Raw genomic sequence first — 20,183 nt, 5'->3', positions numbered from 1 at the left:
TTCACATCATAGCCTTGGCAACGGTATATGATACTTGCTGAATGAAGTTAAGGCCCTTCATAATCTCGTGTCCCTCTGGCCACCAGAGTTATCTACAATGGCTTGTTACTATGAGCCCTCTGACACATAACAGAATAGTGGTTAAGAACATGGGCTTAAGAATGAAAATGCCTAGGCTTGAGCCCTGTCTTCCCTTTTGCTGGCTCTGTGGCTTTGGGCAAGTTAGTTAATCTCTTTAAACCAGGGTTGCCTTATTACCCAAAAATGAGAATAAAAATTAAAATAAGTAAGCATATATTTATTTTTCTTTAAATGATTTAATATGCTATTATTACTACTTATTTATACTAATGATAACAGCTATACCTTTTTCAGTTTTTACCGTGTGTCCGATACTATACTAAGGACTTCATATGCATTATCTCGTTTTAATCCCACAAAAACTCAGTGAGGTAGGTATTATTATTATCTCCATTTTGAAAGATGGCAAAACTGAAGCACAGAGAAGTTATGGAACTTCCTCCTGGTCACACAGCCAGCAAGTAGTAGAACCAGGATTTAAAACAATACAGTGACTCCAGAGTCCCAGCTTTACTTTGCAACATAGGGATCGGCAAACTTTCCCATGAATGGCCAGAGAGTAAACATGAGAGGATTTGCAGGCCAAGAAGTCTCTGTCACAACTACTTCACTCTGCCAGTGAAGCACAAAAGCAGCCATAGACTATATATTTTTAAAAATGGGTGTGGCTGTGTGCCAAGAAAATTTTATTGGTGGACATGGAAATGTGAATTTCATATAACTGTCATGGGTCACAACATATTCTTCTTTTGATCTTTTGCCAACCAATTAAAAATGGATGGAAAGAAAACCATTCTTAGCTCACTGGCAAGGGCCGGATGTGGCCAGAGGGCTGGAGTCCGCCACCCTCTGCTCTACACTTTACTGCCTTCTTTTTATTCCTGCCTTTATCTGTACTGCCTCCCCTAGGCCTTCCTAAATCTTCCCCATCCTTCTAAGGGTACTGTTTCTTCTAGGATAGCTTTCCAGATCCTCAAGCCTCAAACCATTTCCCCTACTTCTCTGATGTCTTCTATGACATATAATCTGAAGTACATAATCTAGGATTCCTATTCCTCATATTTCTTAAATGTACATAAGCTTCATATCATATCACCAACAACACCAGAAGCTCTTACCCTGTTCTAGTTTTTTGTTGTTTGTTTGTTTGTTCTTGAGACAGAGTCTCGCTCTGTCATCCAGGCTGGAGTGCAGTGGCAAGATCTCGGCTCACTGCAACCTCCGCCTTCCGGGTTCAAGCGATTCTCCTACCTCAGCCTCCTGAGTAGCTGGGACTACAGGCGCAAGCCACTACATCCGGCTAATTTTTGTATTTTTAGTAGAGACGGGGTTTCACCATGTTGGCCAGGCTGGTCTCGAACTTCTGACCTCGGGTGATCCGCCCGCTTTGGCCTCCCAAAATGCTGGGATTACAGGCATGAGCCACAGCGCCCGGCCTGTTCTTGTTTTTTATTCCCTTCCCACGACCTGGAAAAATGCTGACTCCCCTCCCCCACCGCCCCCTGCCAGCTGATTTTCTTCTCTTTACTTATTGCACTGAATTAATTTGTAAAAAGGATTTGTAGCCCTAATGTATACACTTGGGGGAAAAAGCCTAATCTCTTTTGAGGGGCAGGGGAAAAGCATAGGTCATAAACTTGATTTGTGGCTCTAGCCGGAAGAAGAAATACTGTTGCTCCTGCTTTTAGCACCACTCCTTTTCAGGCGAATCCCACAACCTTCTTGTCATTTGGCAAAATTTAAACCTTCTGTTTCTCACTATAGCCATAATCAAGTATGCACCTATTTCTATTCCAGACATTACACTTTTTTCATGTATTTGTCCCACATACCTCCTAAGACTGGAAAAATTGTATTCCTATCTCCTTTATAATTCCCTTCAGATACCCTGCACAACTGATCATTCAGTACCAAATAAAACCAGACCACTGACTAGTCCCCTGACATTCCTGGAAACATAGTAGCTTTGCAGCACCTGAGCGGACTGAAGGAAGTTGATCTTCTCTTAGTAGGTCTAATCAGATCAGAAGCTAATCTTATCTATGTCATGTCTTAGAAGGTCTAGTAATATCAGAAGTTAATCTTCTTTATGTCATCTCTTAGTAGGTCTGGTCAGATCAGAAGTTAACCTTATCTATGTCACACAGCAGTAGTTCAAGTAAAACCAGAGTGAGCTTCCAAAACATCCCCCTTAAAAGCCATTAAATTGGGAAAACACTGAGAGAAAGGGAAGCTACTTCACTGGTTATTGAAGCCACAATAGTAACAGTCTCTGGCTATTCTGCTGATCTATTTCCACCCTAAATGCTGTCATTCTTCATTTTGCCAATCCCACCTACTTTTAGAGTCAAAGGAAGAGGAGCTAAAATGAGTAGATAGCATCTTGAACAGATCAAAGACTATTTTTTTTTTTTAGTAAAAAAGACTTCTATTTTGCTGAAAGAAGGAAAAGCCTATTCACAAACTATAAAGTTCCTCTTACCTGTTTAGTTCTATGCTGAGACTCCGTGGACAAATTATTATACGTATAATGTGCTTGTGTGATGCCACAAAACAATACTGCAACCACACCTATAAAGACAACAAATTCCAAGTTCACATAAAAGGATGGTTCCCACCTTTTATACTGAGGTTCTTTCTTCACAGTAGATTATAGGCTTTGTCTGGAAATTCTCATTTGTGACTTACTTTGTTAAGAGGAACCACTTCCACTGAAAATTTTTTTTTATGTTCTAAAGCAAGAACCTAAATCCCAACCACAATAAGTATGTTCAAATACTAACGGAGCTGATCCACTTGGAGCAAAATTGACTGGCAAAGTCACTCCTTTTAAGGGTTGACAATCAAAGGGAGCAAGTCACCTACCTGTGAAGCCCCATGCTTCAGCCAAGAGGAAGGTACTCCAGGACATCAAGAAGAACAGGCCTGTCTCCAACAACTGGAACTCCCGTAATTTGGTGAACTTTGTCACGTAAGACTGTTAAGGCTAGTAATGAGATCTTGTAACACAAAAGTGTGACTAGAAAAAATAACAGTTTAAGCAAGGCAACCATGAAAGAAAGGTTCTCTAGCTTCTCTAACACAGAAATCTCAGAATAAGGTACCACCAGAATAGGGAGACTTTTAAAATGAGCATCTTACTGAGGAGTCAGCTGCCTTCCCTTCAGTGAGGAAGCTTTATGGCTTAGCCACTCCAATTGTTTCACGGGTATCACACACCTTGCCAGAAACCATGCAGTAAAGGATAGATAGAGATGGGAGTAACAGATCAGATCTATAACATGCCACCTCTATTAATCTGAGACCCAAAGCTAGACAGCTTCCATAATTGTAGCAATTTACATTTATAAAAATACATAATTTCCAAGAGATTTTACACGAATTTGATCCTCTACCACTTCTATGATATAGAGCATTCATTCCATGATGAAGAAATTGAGGCACTTCACTGCTTTATACTAGTTTAACAAGTATTTGTTAGCTGACAGTGGAAGGGCCTGTGCCAAGTTACGACCAATCTCAGGCTAGAATCTAGAGTCATTTCTACAACTAGGCACTACAACAAAATGATTAACAAGATATACTCTCTACCCTCAAGGAACTTGTAATGGGGAAGAGATACTATCACTCTTGGCATCACCTTCAGAACTCTTTTTACTGCTGCTTTATGCCTCAGTTCACTTATAAAAAGCCATAAAAGAAGCCTCTTCCAGCACAAGGCTGAAGTATACCAAACTAAGAAGTCCTTGACAAAGAATAACGTATCTGTTTTATACAAGTATCATAGAAGTTTTAGAGCTGGAAACTTTTTTGTTTTGTTTTGTTTTTTTGAGACGGAGTCTCGCACTGTCGCCCAGGCTGGAGTGCAGTGGCACCATCTCGGCTCACTGCAAGCTCCGCCTCCTGGGTTCACGCCATTCTCCCGCTTCAGCTTCCCGAGTAGCTGGGACTACAGGCGCCCACCACCATGCCCGGCTAATTTTTTGAATTTTTAGTAGAGACGGGGTTTCACTGTGTTGGCCAGGATGGTCTCAATCTCCCGACCTTGTGATCCGCCCGCCGCGGCCTCCCAAAGTGCTAGGATTACAGGCACGAGCCACTGCACCAGGCCAGAGCTGGAAACTCTTTAGACATCATCTAGTCCCACTCCTCTTTCCTACTGTCCCCACCCTCCAATTTCCTACACTGAGATCCAAAGAGGTGAAGTGTCAAAGCTTCTAGCATGTTTGTGTCTGCCACTATATCGAAAGCACCAGGGAGGCAGAGGTCATGTTTGTCTTCTTTAGCTTTGATACACAGAGCACAGCACATGTAGCAGGTGATCCAGACATGCCTTCTGGCTTTTTGTTTTGGGTGGGGGGTTTAAAACATGTTTTTAGGCCGGGCACGGTGGCTCATGCCTGTAATCCCAGCACTTTGGGAGGCCGAGGTGGGTGGATCACTTGACGTCAGGAGTTCGAGATCAGCCTGGCCGACATGATGAAACCCCATCTCTACTAAAAATATAAAAAAACTTGCTGGGTGTGGTGTTGCGCACCTGTAATCCCAGCTACTTGGGAGGCTGAGGCGGGGGAATCGCTTGAACTCGGGAGGCGGAGGTTGCAGTGAGCCGAGATCGTGCCATTGCACTCCAGCCTGGGCGAAAGAGTGACACTCCGTCTCAAAAAAACAAATAAATAAATAAAAATAAAATTGTTTTTATAGATTCAGGATGCACAAGTGCAGTTTTATGACATGGATATATTGCATGGTGGTGAAGTCCAGGATAAAATGGCCTTTGCATGAACACAAGAATAACTTGACTAAGTGGTAGTACCAGGACTACAACTCAGGTCCTTTGGGCTTCCCGTCCAGGGCTCTAGAGCACAAAGTTTAAAATCGGGAGAGCTGAGATGAACTCTTACATATCCTAACCAAGGAAACACATTTTGTTCATTCGGCATCACTGTTGTACATTTCCTATTTGTCCTATTAAACAAAGAGCAAGAGACTGCCAGGCTGACCAGCAACACAGAACACCCAGAGGCTCTTTGGAATATGTCTACCTTTACAGCTATTTAATCTCCAACTATAAAATTCACCCTCAGAGAGATATCATCTCTAATTATACACTTGCAGTGAAAGTTTTAGGGCACCAAACCCTATGCAGAACAATACAGTTCTTTTATTTATTTATTGGCAAAGACTGTTGCTTAATGTTTTCAAACCAAGTACTTAGTTATAAGATTAATAATTCTAACATAATTCTAATCATAGAACTAGGAAAAACAACGGAATACAGCATTCAACTACTATATTATGTTAACAAAAAAAGATAAATATAACAAAAGGATATTAAAGCTGTCACCACTCCAGTAGCAGCACCCATCGCAAAAGATCCACTGAAGATTCCAAGGAAGATCCCAATAGACTTGAACATCGCTGTGACATCAAAGGTGTGACTGTTGTCTCCAGCTGGCTGGTATGCCACTATTGAGCTACAGAAGAGAGACTGCTTTTACTTCTGAAAACAACCTTTACTTTTAAAAAAACATTATGTAGTATAGAGCTTGAAAGATGAAATTAGAGGGAGAAGAAAAAAAAGCTTTCGATTGGAATTGCCAAAATAAGGACAAAATTACCCAAAAATCCTGCAATGTATCTGGCTAGCAAGAAAACTTGGCTTTCCCTTAAATGTTAATTTCGGGGAGGGGGGTAGAACATTGTAAAATCCTCTATATGAAAATTGCACCAAGCTTTTTCCCCCATCCCCAAGATACTGTGCAGTATTATTCTTTTGTGATTCTGTTTCAGAATTACTAGTACTGAGTGTCCGAAAGCCTTAACATACTAATGTGAACTAATGAAAAATCCCACTTGTTTCCAGTAGAGGCATAAGAACATAAAGAACATTATTCAATACTCAACCCAGTCACATTTTGTTTTTCCTATGAGAAAAAAAAGGTAACTGAAGGACCCTTCCAACTTTTAGAATTCTAGAATGGGCCAAATGCCTAATATCTATTCATTCACTGAAATGGACTATTATAGGAAAAAGCACTCGAAAGACCTCCCAAGGAATTAGAATCCACTCAACAGTACTTTCAGCATAACCAGCTGGATCTTCCACCTCAAACTTCTGAAAGAAAGTCACTCTATACCAGGCCAAGACAGGCAATTATAGGAGATGCTCTCCATCTTGAACTCACAGTCCAAACCTGGTCTGAAAAAGCTTCTTTTATAACAGTTACCACCCCAGGAAATAGAAATGCCTGAGAAAACTGCTGTTGCCAGCAGGTCTTTGGCAACGGTGCTTACCGTTACTAAATCAGTTCTCATCTCAGTTAATTGAGAGACCAGCATTATAAAAAGTCCAGACTCAACAACATCATACAAATCATGTCAAAGAAAAGAAGGAAAAACACATTCCTAAAAATATAATGAATTCTCCCTGTGGTTGCTGCAATGTTTTTTTCTGATTCAAGGCTGAAAAATGTTTGCTATACCATGTACAAGTTCTTTTCATATCTCCCAGGTTAAAAAAAAATCTAAGATCAAACTAAAATCTCCTAATTTGTACTTATTTTATTGAAATATAGCACTAATATTAATTTCTGATAATGGGATCCAGAAATTTCTGAGACTCACTCTAAATGGAAAATGCTAAACATTTACGTTTAAATGTGCAAAGTAACCAGATCATTTTGGAACAGCAGATTTGATATCATTTTGATAAATATGAAATGGCCTTTAACATCATGCTACCTTACCTACATATATATAAAGGGTCCCACTACCATAAATGAGATCTGATTTCATTATAACATGAAAATACAGTAACTGGCTGGAGAAAAGAAAAAAATTGCTATACAATCTTCTTTTTCTTTGGTGGTATTTTTCAAAATGCTCTCTGGAACAAAATATCTATGCCATGCCTCCTGAGGTTGCTTTCCCTGGATTAGTTCATGTAAATTCAAGATTCACACTAATCATTATTTCATTCTTTAATCATTAAAATGTATAAGGACACATGGGAAACATGATGGGCTGAGAACAGATGACAGGCTCGTTTTGTTCTTTCTTAGGCAGACACTAGCCTCTGGATTGAAATCTTAACTCATCTTTTCTGTATCAATTGATATTTTATCTTGAGGCAGTAACATTTTTTATGAATACTTTTTTTTAAACCCTGAAAGTAATAAAATGTACAGTTTAGATGGAAAAATCTTCCCATCATTCCACTACCCTGATAGATCGATTTTATTTTCCTTCTGTATTCCCTTCCCCTCTTTGTGTTACATGCATGCTAATTCTTATTTAGCTGTAATCACAGTGAATGTGTGGTTTTGAATTATGCTTTTTTAACTGACAATGACATAAAAATATTCATAGTCTTGGCCGGACGCAGTGGCTCATGCCTGTAATCCCAGCACTTTGGGAGGCCGAGGCAGGCGGATCACCTGAGATGGGGAGTTCGAGACCAGCCTGACCAACAAGGAGAAACCCCGTCTCTACTAGAAATAAAAATACAAAATTAGCCAGGCGTGGTGGTGCATGCCTGTAATCCCAGCTACTTGGGAGGCTAAGGCAGGAGAACCTCATGAACCCGGGAGGTGGAGGTTGCAGTGAGCTGACATCATGCCATTGCACTCCAGCCTGGGCAGTAAGAACAAAATTCCATCTCAAGAAAAAAAAATTCATAGTCTTTATAACTACAGTTTTTAAGACTTCACAATGGTCCAAATGGATACGGCACAATTTATTCAACCATTTCCTCATTGTTAGACATTTAAAAGTTGCTTCTACTATTTTTGCTACTATAAATAACTGAAAGAACATCTTCTTGCTTTTTATATATTTTAGACTATTCCTTGCACTATATTTCTAAAAATAGACTATTACTATACCTATGGCTCATTTTACATGTTGCTCCACTGCCTTCCAAAAGGTCTCCATTACACTTTTGGAGGGAAATATGATAATATCTCCCAATTTTTTTAATGATCATACCATTGACCTAGCAATTCTACTCCTAAAAAATACCCTACAGAAATATTTACAAGGATTCACAAAGATTTACACATAAATATGCTCACTGCCATGCTAGTCATAATAATACAATATTAGAAAATACCAAATATTAATCAATCAATAGGGGATTGGAGAGGTAAATTTGTAATGCATCCACCCAATGTGATAATAGAGGTATTAATATAGTATAATATCCAAGTAAAAAAGCTACAGAAAAGTATACATACTACTATGCCTTTATTGTTTATAAAGATTATTAACATATTTATATGTATACTACTATCTTAATGGAAAAAGTCTGGATTAAAATCCTAATAGTGGTTATTTCTGAGCTGAAATTTCAGGAATTTTCTACTTTCTGAGTCAAATGCTTTAAATTTTTGCCACAAACATATTTTAACATTATCATAAATAGTGATAAAAGGTAATACCAATTTCAATGTTAACAATGTATGAGTGGTCTAGTTTTACTACACCAGGGTTTCTCAACCACAGCATTATTCATATTTGTGGCCAGGTATTTATTTGTTGGCTGTGATGGGGGTGGGGTGAGGGGAATGCTGTCCTGTGCATTGAAAACTTCTACCCACTAGGCCATGTCAATAGGAACTCCCTCCCATTGATGACAGCCAAAATGCCCCCAGACACTGTCAAATATCTCCTGTGTGTGTGTGGTGAGGGGGTGGCAAATTGCCCCTGGCTAAGAATGACTGTACTATGTCATTATCATTAACAATTCTGGCTGAGCACAGTGGCTCCTGCCTATCATCCCAGCACTTTGGGAGGCCGAGGCGGACGGATTACCTGAGGTTGGGAGTTTGAGACCAGCCTGGCCAACACGGTGAAACCCCACCTCTACTAAAAATACAAAAATTAGCTGGGCATGGTGGTGTGCACCTGTAATCCCAGCTACTCGGGAGGCTAAGGCAGGAGAATCGCTTGAACCTGGGAGGCGGAGGTAGCAGTGAGCCAAGACCGCGCCATTGTACTCCAGCCTGGGTGACAAGAGCAAAACTCTGTCTCAAAAAAAAAAGTTATGTCGTTAATTGAATAGGTAGAAATGGCTACTGATCCTAGCATGTATCTCTGGTAATTAGTGAAGTTAAACAGTTTATCATGTTTGTTGCCTCTCTGTACATCTTCTTTCATAAAAATATAAATGACTGTAAACAACATATTTTAAACTAATGTGAATTTAGGTCCCCAGGCTAATCACGGTAATCCATTCAGTGGAATACTATGCAACGTATACTTTATCTCTAACTACATATACCGTATCTAACATAATATATCAATATACATATAGATCTACCTCATGCAGCCATGTATGAGGGAGTCAATTTCACTTCACCCTCACTGGATTAAAAGCATTATTTTAAAAAATAAAATAAAATAAAAGAACTGCTACTCCAATAGGTTAAAAAAAAATACAAAAAACAGTGCTTCAGGAAGAATAGCTAATGGATGCTGTGCTTAATACCTAGGTGATGGGTTGATCTGTGCAGTAAACCACCATGGCACATATTTACCTATGTAACAAACCTGCACATCCTGCACATGTACCCTTGAACTTAAAATAAAAGTTGGGAAAAAAAAACCCAGACAGAAACAAAAACAACCTCCAACATAAATTTCAAGATGAGTTGCCTTAACCTGTTAACTGCCAAACAGAACTTCAAAAAGGGGTTCCCTCCTCTTTGATGCAAAGCTGCTTACACAGAATGCAGACAGTAGATAATCCTCGAACTAAGAAAATTCAACACAAAGTAGACTATCTGCATCTAACCCACTTCAAAACACATAAAAGGTAAATGAAGAATGATGAGCATGATACCACTGATCATTCCAGCTAGTAAACTCCCACAGCGAGCACACAACTGCTTTCCCTTCAGCTTTTGAGCAGTAACTCATTTTTTCAACTCTATTAAGACACAGAGCTAACAATTTCTCTGTTATGTTCCTCTCAAGATACAGTCCTTCTCCACCAGAATCCCACTGAGGTTGTAATGAGTTAACGTATTATCTCTTACAAATTTAAAATGGCACTAGCTCGCTATCATCCTTAGGTGAAATGAGAAAAGACTCACTCAAATTGTTTCCTATAAGGCTTCATTCTCTCACAGAAAACCCTGTTTGAGAAAGGCTGCAAGAGAAGAAGTATGGCCCTTTGTGAGAAATGCTATGGAAAGGGCTCTCTTTTTTTTTTTTTTTTTTTTGAGACAGTCTCGCTCCGTTGCTCAGGCTGGAGGGCAGTGCCGAGATCTCAGGTCACCGCAACTTCCGCCTCCTGGGTTCAAGAAATTCTCCTGCCTCAGCCTCCCAGGTAGCTGGGATTACAGGCGTGTGCCACCACGCCTGACTAATTTTTGTATTTTTAGTAGAGACAGGGTTTTGCCATGTTGGCCAGGCTGGTCTCGAACTCCTGACCTCAGGTGATCCGCCCGCCTTGGCCTCCCAAAGTGCTGGGATCACAGGCATGAGCCACTGCGCCCAGCCGGCTCTCTCTTTTTAGCATTTATTCTTCACCAACACTGGTATGTACACCCCCAAGCTTAAAATCTTTCAATGAGGTTTTGACCCCTTTCACACTAATCAACTATTCCTAACGTTGCAGGAAATAGACTATTTATAACTCCAAGCTCAAAATCTTTCAATGAGGGTTTTTATCTTTTCCTCTAACGCTAATCAACTGTTCCTAAAGATGCAGGAAACAGGCAATTTTATTAATAGGAAAAACTAAGGCACAGGGCACATCAGTTTAAGATAAGACCAGAACAGAGATTTTCTAACTCTTAATCCATTAGGCCATTAGGGCAATGATAAGACAACAGTTACTAGTAAGATGACTGAACAGTAGAATAGTTGTCTAGGATAGGGAATCGATGCTAAAAGTGACTGCCTGTACCTACTCTCTTTACTTTGTAGTGCTGGTAATCGCTCATGTACCTATGTACTGGGAGCTTCAACAATCTTTGTTGCTTCATTTTTTATAACATTTTTTATAACCATACTATCCATTTCTCCCTTACTTCAAATAATATAAAACTCTTATTCTACACCTATCATCATTGAAGGTGCTAAAGTTCAGTATCAATATGAGTTACAGCCTTTAGGTTTTATTTCTCAAGTTAAATTTATATTAGTTGCAGACAGCTGCAAAAAAAATCTGGCAATAAATATGGTGGGGGGGGGTAATATTTACATACATTGCATTCACAAAAAAGGATATGGCCTTTTGTATATCTTCATATACAACATTTAAGGGATTAATGTTACATCTCAGAAATAATAATTTCCAACTTTGCAGAAGACAATCAGGCTATGCAAAACAGAGCCAGTGATGTTTTATTCTTTCATAACGAACAAAGTGGAAATTAAGGAGAGAAATAAAAATAAAGAGAAAATGTGAAGGGCTCTTACTTCTCTCTCATAGAAAGTTCTGGTATGAAGTAAGGGCAACTGCCTATAGAGTTAGATATTTGCCTAATAAGAGTAGGTAGGCAGGGGCCAGGCATGGTGGCTCACGCCTGTAATTCTAGCACTTGCGGAGGCTGAGGCAGGTGGATCACCTAAGGTCAGGAGTTCGAAACCAGCCTGGCCAACACAGTGAAACCCCGTCTTTACTAAATATACAAAAATAAGCCAGGTGTGGTGGCACATGCCCGTAGTCCCAGCTACTCGGGAGGCTGAGGCAGGAGAATTGCTTGAACTTGGGAGGTGGAGGTTGCAGTGAGCCTATATTGCGCCACTGCACTCCAGCCTGGGTGACAGAGCAAAGCTCTGTCTCAAAAAAAAAAAAAAAAAAAAAAAAAAAAGAGTAGGGAGGCAGGATTGAATTCCTCAGAGGTTCAGACTCATTCTTCAACCTGCAAACACCTTATAGTAACATGTATAGTACTTTCTATAATTAGATAAAAAATATTGCTCATTCAAAATTGTCTGCAATTAAATTGTTATAAGTAATACATAACTACATATCTATAATATATATTAACACTTCTAGAGATTAAAAATGTTTTGAAATGATTATGTCAAATAAGAGAAACACAAATTAAGCTACGAGATATTTCTCAATTATCAAGTTAGCAAAAATATAAAGGTTTGACAAATATTCTGCTGGCGAAACTGTGAGGAAACAGACCAATAATTTAATGGTGAAAGTGCGAAGTGCTACAATTCCTTTGATGAGCAATTTAACAATGTGGAACAAAATTACAAATGGATTTTACCCTTTAACCTACCTACCAATCTCACTTTGGGACATTCAGCCTACCAATATACCTAAACATGTATAAAACAAGGTAAGTTCAAGGTTAATCACTGCAGCACCTTTTGGGACAGCAAAGGATTAAAAACCCTTCAAATGTCCTGCAATAGGAGACTGAGCAAATAAACAATAATGCAGTTCACACAGAGAATACTATATAGCTGCAAAGAATGAGAATATTCACTCTTTTGACATGCAAAGTTCTCCAGAAGATAGACGGTATGTGACTTTAAAAATAAGAAATGAGAGGCAAATAAGACTATTTATTCACAGTTGTGCCTGCATTTGAATAAAGAAATACTAAGATAGGTAAAAGACTAATAAAAATGGTTATCTAGGCCGGGCGTGGTGGCTCACGCCTGTAATCTCAGCACTTTGGGAGGCCGAGGCGGGCAGATCACCTGAGGTCGGGAGTTTGAGACCAACCTGGCCAACATGGTGAAACCCCGTCTCTACTAAAAATACAAAAATTAGCCGGGCGTGGTGGTAGGAGCCTGTAATCCCAGCTACTCAGGAGGCTGAGGCAGAAGAATCACTTGAACCCAGGAGGCGGAGGTTGCAGTGAGCCAAGACCGTGCCATTGCACTCCAGCCTGGGGGACAGGAGCAAGACTTCGTCTCAAAAAAAAAAAAAAAAGTTATCTACAAGGAACTAGGGGGACAGGTGGATGAGGACAGATGTAAGAGTGTGAATTTTCTGTGTGTAACTTTTTACATGACTTTAATTTATGAGCCACGTGAATATATTATGTATTCAGAAAAAATTAAGGCCAGGCACAGTGGCTCACGCCTGTAATCCCAGCACTTTGGGAAATCGAGGTAGGTGGATCACCCGAGGTCAGGAGAAGACCAGCCTGGGCAACATGGTGAAAACCCATCTCTACTAAAATACAAAAATTAGCCGGGCATGGTGGCGGGTGCCTATAATCCCAGCTACTCGGGAGGCTGAGTCAGGAGAATCACTTGAACCTAGGAGGCAGAGGTTGCATTGAGCCGAGACCACGCCACTGCACTCCAGCCTGTGTGATAGAGTGAGACTCTTATCTCCAAAAAAAAAAAAGAAAAAGAAAGAAAATATTAAATCTAATTTAAAAAATTAAATGCTCATGTTGTAATGTTAAAACCGAATACAAAATTATATAGACACTACAATCACAACTATGTAACAATATCATACATAGAAAAAGGAAATGTTCTAGAATGTTTACAGTAATTGTCTTTAGGTGGTGGCAGTACATATTTTTCTCTTCCCTGTATTTTCCAATTTATCTATAAAATATGGATTTCTTCAAGAGGGAAAAAAATGCCTCATTCTTCCAAATGTTTCCATTCATAATGTACTTTATTCAATAAGTGACTTTCAGTTCCTAGTACCCTCACACTTAATATTCAGAATATAATAAGAAAACAAACACTTACGAGGACAGCACTATGGCAACAGCATCATTGAGGACACTTTCACCAAAAAGAAGTGCATAGAGTTCAACATCAACTTGAAGCTCGTGGAATATAGCAAGAACAGTCACTAGTAAGTAAAAAGAGTCAGAGGAATACTTAGACATTACAAATATAACATATTCTCCTCAGTAGATGACTCTGAGAGTTATTTAGAAATTCATTTCCTCCTAGAATTCAATCCTAATAAACATTCTCTTACCATATTAAAGACCCTGTAATTTTATATAAATATTTTTCTTTTCTAATTGTGTACCTGCACAAACTTCTCCTCTCTCTCTTAAAAATGGCTGAAAGTAACCCTGAAGAACTGAGTTGGCCTACATTCTTCACGCAGATGTTAGTAATCGTGTCTTGTACATTTCTTTCCCACAAAGAATATATTCAGAATTTCTTATAGACCATGTAGTCATTAATCTTCAATGAAGAAGAATATTATGAAAAGAATCTAATGTTGCAAACTTTGTTTCTTTGGGCCTTACAACTCATTTGTACTTGACTTACAAATTGCAAGCACAAAGGTTTAGCAAAGACAGTAGGAAATGAAAACATAGGTTTAGTTTTTGGTTGGGGTAAAATTTATGACCAGAATTACAGCTGCTGGATTTGTCTTAATAAGAAGCCAACTATGAGAATATTCCAGCTTAAGAAGAAAAACAATAAATCCTCCTTTTAGGAAAGCAATTATATGAGAAATCTTAGAAAATCAGATGAGATTGAAGTTTATATTATAACTTTAATTACTAAGTCACATAGCTCAGTTACTAAAGAAACCCAAGCGGACATGAAAAATTAATATAACCAGAGGTGAGCCTTTTGTTTTTTTGTTGTTTTTTTTTTGAGATGGAGTCTTGCTCTGTCGCCCAGACTGGAGTGCAGTGGCGCAATCTCGGCTCACTGCAAGCCCCGCCTCCCGGGTTCACGCCATTCTCCTGCCTCAGCCTCCCGAGTAGCTGGGACTACAGGCGCCCACCAGAACACCTGGCTAATTTTTTTTGTATTTTTAGTAGAGACAAGGTTTTACCGTGTTTGTCAGGATGGTCTCAATCTCCTGACCTCGTGATCCACCTGTCTCAGCCTCCCAAAGGGCTGGGATTACAAGCGTGAGCCACCAGACCCAGCTGAGAGAGCCTTTTCAAATGCCAATCATAAAAACAAGAAACTTGCATTTTATTTATTTAATTTTTTTTAAGAGACAGGGTCTTGCTTTGTCACTCAGGCTGGAGTACAGTGGCACAATCACAGTTCACTGCAGCCTCAAACCCCTAGGTTCAAGTGATCCTCCTGCCTCAGCCTCCTGAGTCACTGGGATTAAAGACATGAGCCACCATGTCCAGTATATTTTAAAAGATATAGTTTCTACTACAAAGCATTGCAGCTGGAATATACTGATACCAAAGCTCATCAAGAGAGGGGGAGAAGGAGAGTAGAGCAATAGTGCAGAATTTCTAAAAGAAACCCATACCTCACCCTTCTAAGAGCAAGTTAACAATGGCAAAATAATAGAAATGGGGCAAGTGCTTACATAATTCAGAAAAAAATAACAGTCCAACTTTATATAAGCAAAAGATATTTGCTTGGGCTATTCAGGCAATAGTCCTATCAAACAAAACCAGAAAGTTGAAATAATGTAGCCAAGCCAATGGACTCATGGACTCAGATTTCTCATAGGATTTGAAAAGTTGAGAACCTTGCTTATAATGAAAGGACACAGAAACCAGAGACCACCGGCTCCTTGCCAAAACCATCCTACCTTCATGTTGATAATGGGAGTAGCTACAAACAATGAGGGGACAGCTTTGGTGGTCTTTAAGGAAGCAATTTAATTTCCAGTTTTAAAAATGCTAAACTACACAAATTCTCTAAAATGGCCCTCTAACTAATCCTTTAAAATCTTTTTTTTTTTGGAGACAGGGTCTCGCCCTTCTCGCCCAGGCAGAATGAGACTGCAGCCTCATTGCAGCTCACTGCAGCCTCAAACTCCTAGGCTCAAGTGGTCCTCCCACCTCAGCCTCCCAAGTAGCTAGGACTACAGGCACGCACTCCCATGCTCAGCTATTTTTTTTGTAGAGACAGGGTGTCACTGTGTTGCCTAGGCTGGTCTCGAACTCACAGTCTCAAGTGATCCTACCACCTCGGCCTCCCAAAGCACTGGCATTTATATGCATGAGCCACTGTGTCCAGCCAAAATATCTCTCATAGAGTACTGAACACATTTTTCTCCTTCCCATAAAGCCCTGTGTTATCAGAGTTAACACGGGAATGCAGAGATAACCTTAGGATTCTACCTTTAATTGTGCTGGATGACAATTAAAGATGATTAACTTACAAGGTTAAAAAGTAAAACAAAATGAGCTTCAACGAAAATCTTAAAGCATGCTAAAAGAAAACTTCCATCCTTAGTTCAAAAACATCAGTCTATGTTCCTACCCCAACCTTTCCATTCTGTGTCTTCTCCAAATTCCTAATTTGAATGTAGCTGTTAAGTTTACCAATACTCTATCAGGAAAACTAAAACCTAACTCAGTACAATTAAATTCATTCTGGAACACAACTTTTAGAAGATCTGACACTAAAAGCACAGGGGAACAAGTTGTGTTAATATTAAACAAACAACTGTATAATCATAAAGCCAATTTTATAAAAACAATTCTTTAATGTATATTAAAGTCCTCCAATGACTCCAAATCAAACCTGTATTAGCACAACTGCCTTCTAACAATCATTTGTAAACATTTTTTCTTACTGTTAAATGCATACAGCTGAATAGAAACTGAAAGATTTTTAGGGAACTGGTTTTCTAAAAGCTTGAAAGGAAATATATAATTATTACCCATTTAAACTAATCTATAATCTAGTTCATCTTCTTCTATACTCAATCACTAGGGATGAAGACCAACATGAATTTCTGAAGAAAGTACCTTATAGTCCTTGTTGAAACAGCGTCAACTTGTGGACCAGTAATAGGCAAATGTAATTAAAAAAAAAAAAAAGGAAAAGGAAAACAAATTTGTGCTGAAGCCAAAAGGAATCATGAATTTTGTTTTTTCCTCCACAATTAGAAAGTGTAGTACTAAGGAAGTATCTAATCATGAATTCTACACCTCAAAGAAAGAAAAACCCGCATGTATTTGACTGCAAAACAATGTACCTAAAGTATGTAAACTCCACTCATATAAAACATACCTGGATCAGTTGCTGATACAATGGCACCAAACAGTAGGCAATCTGTAAAGTAAAAATCTCCTGCAAGTTGTCCCGTTACCTTCATCAGCGTTACACAGCCATACATTATTGACCTGTTCAATAAACACAGTCCTACTTTAGAAAAAAATATCAACTGTTAAAAAAATTAGGATAAAGTAAGAAGATGGGTTTACTGTAGTACTTTGTGACTAATCCCAAATTTAATTCATGTCATTGAAATATGGTAATACTTTGGCCTTAAGGAAAATTCAAACAACTTATTACCTACGTGAATATTGCAAAAGTCTTTAGACCCAGTCAGGAATATATAACACTGCATAAATCAAAAATATATTATTTTAAAATTATAATTTGAAGGCTACAAAGTATTTTAAGCTTAAAATACTTACCCAATAACGAAACAAGAAATTGCTGTTCCAAGAAAAGCGTATGCTAGGATAGACCCAAGATTTCGAAAAAAATGTCTCTGACAAAAAAAAAAAAAGTTACTGTTAGAATACTTACCAGTTACTTGAAAAAGAAAAGGTTTTCTATGCTATGCTAATATTAAATGCATTATTCACTAGGATTAAATGCATTATTCACTAGGATAAATAAGAGAAAGCATTCTTGTACAGCTATAAATTTCAGCATCTAAAAAGGATAAGGAGAGGAGAAAGGAGGGTAATCTGGAAAGAACAGCCCATTTCTGAAGTGTCAAATATTACAAAGCCCACTGAGTTTAAGATTATTCAAAGTATATGAAAGACAAAAGGACTTACCCTTTTCAGGCTATAACCTGCATAAAATATGATAGGAGGAAGTAATATGTTGAAAAATACTTCTGGATCAAAAGTAACCTGTTAAAATAAAGAGTTATTTTAGATCAATTCCCTAGAAGACCTCATATTCCATTATCAAATGATCAAAAAGAAAAAATACTATATGTTAAACTAGTCAAAGGCAAGAACATCACTGTGCTAACTTAAAAATATTTCATATAGGATAGTTTCTGTTCTACTTCTTAACCAAACGACCAGGAGATAGCATTGGAACAATCAGTTAAGGCCTATCTGTGGAAAGTGTATTAAAATACTATGTCATTAAAAAATGTTTCAGGAGGCTGAGGCAGGAGAATTGCTTGAACCTGGGAGGCAGAGGCTGCAGTGAGCTGAGACTGCACCACTGTACTCCAGCATGGGTGACAGAGCAAGACTCCACCTAACAAACCAAGAAAAAAGTTAAAAATAGGGCCAGGCGCAGTGGCTCACACCTGTAATCCCAGCACTTTGGGAGGCGGAGGTGGGCGGATCACCTGAAGCCAAGAGTTCAAGACCAGCCTAGCCAACATGGTGAAACCCCAACTCTACTAAAAATACAAAAATTAGCCGGGTGTGGTGGCGTGTGCCTGTAATCCCAGCTACTCAGGAGGCTGAGGCAGGAGAGTCGCTTGAACTCGGGAGGCAGAGATTGCAGTGAGCCAAGATCGCGCCAGTGCACTCCAGCCTGGGCGAAAGAGTGAGACTTTGTCTCAAAAAAAAAAAAAAAAAAAAGAGAAAGCATGAACATTATTTTCGCTTTAAATAAAAGAAGCCTGGCTGGGTGCAGTGGCCCACGCCTGTAATCTCAGCACTTTGGGAGGCTGAGGCAGGTGGATCACTTGAGGTCAGGAGTTTGAGACCTGCCTGACCGACATGGCAAAACCCCATCTCTATTAAAAATACAAAATTAGCCAGGTATGGTGGTGCATGCCTGTAATCCCCGCTACTTGGGAGGCTGAGACAGGACAATTACTTGAACCTGGGAGGCGGAGGAGCCAAGATTGTGCCACTGCACTCCAGCTTGGGCAACAAGAGCAAAACTCCATCCCAAAAATAAATGAATGAGGCCAGGCGTGGTGGCTCACACCTGTAATCCCAGCACTTTGGGAGGCCAAGGCGGGCGGATCACGAAGTCAGGAGATCGAGACCATCCTGGCTAACATGGTGAAACCCCGTCTCTATTAAAAATACAAAAAATTAGCCGGGCGTGGTGGCGGGCGCCTGTAGTCCCAGCTACTCGGGAGGCTGAGGCAGGAGAACGGCGTGAACCCAGGAGGCAGAGCTTGCAATGAGCCGAGATCGCGCCACTGCACTCCAGCCTGGGCGACAGAGCGAGACTCTGTCTCAAACAAACAAACAAACAAAAAAAACAAAAACAACAACAACAAAAAATAAATGAATGAATGAAACCCCAAACTGGTAATATAAAACTTGAGAGTACAGTATTATTGTTGGCAAAAAGAAACAGATTTCTTACATAGATAACATCTCTAAAGGTGTATAATATTGTAGTAAAAAGTTTCTGTACAGCTCAGATTTCTACTTCCGATAGCCCACTCATTTTAAGACCTAGTCACCATAAAAATGTAAATACCCCCTTCTGTTCATAAGGCTGCAGTAGAATGTGACATGAACACAAAGTAGCTACACACAAACCCATGCTAAAACTTCGTTTACTAGAACTTTTAAGGAATTGGAATTTTCCACAGGTGGAAAGAACTCCTGCTGCAAGGTAAACCTCAAGTTCATATGAAATTTTAAAAGCATTAAAGATGGTCAGAAACACAACGAAGTAGCTATAAAAATCAAGTCCTGCCTGTAGTCCTAGCACTCTGGGAGGCTGAGGTGGGTGGTTCGCCTGAGCCCAGGAGTTTGAGACAAGCCTAGACAACATGGTGAAACCCCAACTCTACTAAAAATACAAAAATTAGCCGGGTATGGTGGCACGTGCCTGTAGTCTGAGCTACTAAGGAGGCTGAGGTTGGAGAGTCACCTGAGCCTGGGAGGCAGGGGTTGCAGAGAGCTGAGATCGTGCCACTACACTCCAGCCTGGGTGACAGAGTAAAACCCTGTGTCAAAAAAAAAAAAAGTCAAGTCCTGCCAATGTAGCAGACAGAAGTGAAGGCAAACAGCAAAGGTAGGAGAAAACAAAGAGACATGAGCAAAGTGGCATTGAGAAACGTCATGATAAACCTATGAGGGAGACAGAAGAAAGCAGCTCCAGGGATTTCTGGGAGCCAGTACAATTGCAACTCAAACTCTAACATAAAGCTTTATGCACAATATGGTATAATAACTCAGACTCACACTTAGGGCCCCTGAAGTTGTGTCAGATTGTGAATCAAAGAAAGATTAAATTGTGAT

The 20,183-nt window shown here is 39.5% G+C and overlaps 1 protein-coding gene across 2 annotated transcripts in view; it reads right to left on the bottom strand.

Annotated features, from left to right (window-relative positions):
* SLC9A6 (solute carrier family 9 member A6) overlaps positions 1 to 20,183 on the bottom strand; it is a 61,505-nt gene that overhangs the window by 31,175 nt on the left and 10,147 nt on the right. For both annotated transcript variants that reach the window (XM_054676917.1, XM_016944230.2), the window contains exons 3-9: positions 17,781 to 17,858; positions 17,409 to 17,485; positions 16,999 to 17,111; positions 13,777 to 13,882; positions 5,417 to 5,558; positions 2,947 to 3,052; positions 2,564 to 2,652 (exon numbers count right to left, since the gene is read on the bottom strand). In XM_054676917.1, coding sequence (XP_054532892.1) covers positions 2,564 to 2,652; positions 2,947 to 3,052; positions 5,417 to 5,558; positions 13,777 to 13,882; positions 16,999 to 17,111; positions 17,409 to 17,485; positions 17,781 to 17,858 — 711 coding nt within the window. The remainder of the gene's footprint in view (positions 1 to 2,563; positions 2,653 to 2,946; positions 3,053 to 5,416; positions 5,559 to 13,776; positions 13,883 to 16,998; positions 17,112 to 17,408; positions 17,486 to 17,780; positions 17,859 to 20,183) is intronic.

This window comes from Pan troglodytes, chromosome X (assembly GCF_028858775.2).
Source record: "Pan troglodytes isolate AG18354 chromosome X, NHGRI_mPanTro3-v2.0_pri, whole genome shotgun sequence".
NCBI lineage: Eukaryota > Metazoa > Chordata > Mammalia > Primates > Hominidae > Pan > Pan troglodytes.
This window is presented reverse-complemented; position numbering and strand designations above follow the sequence as displayed.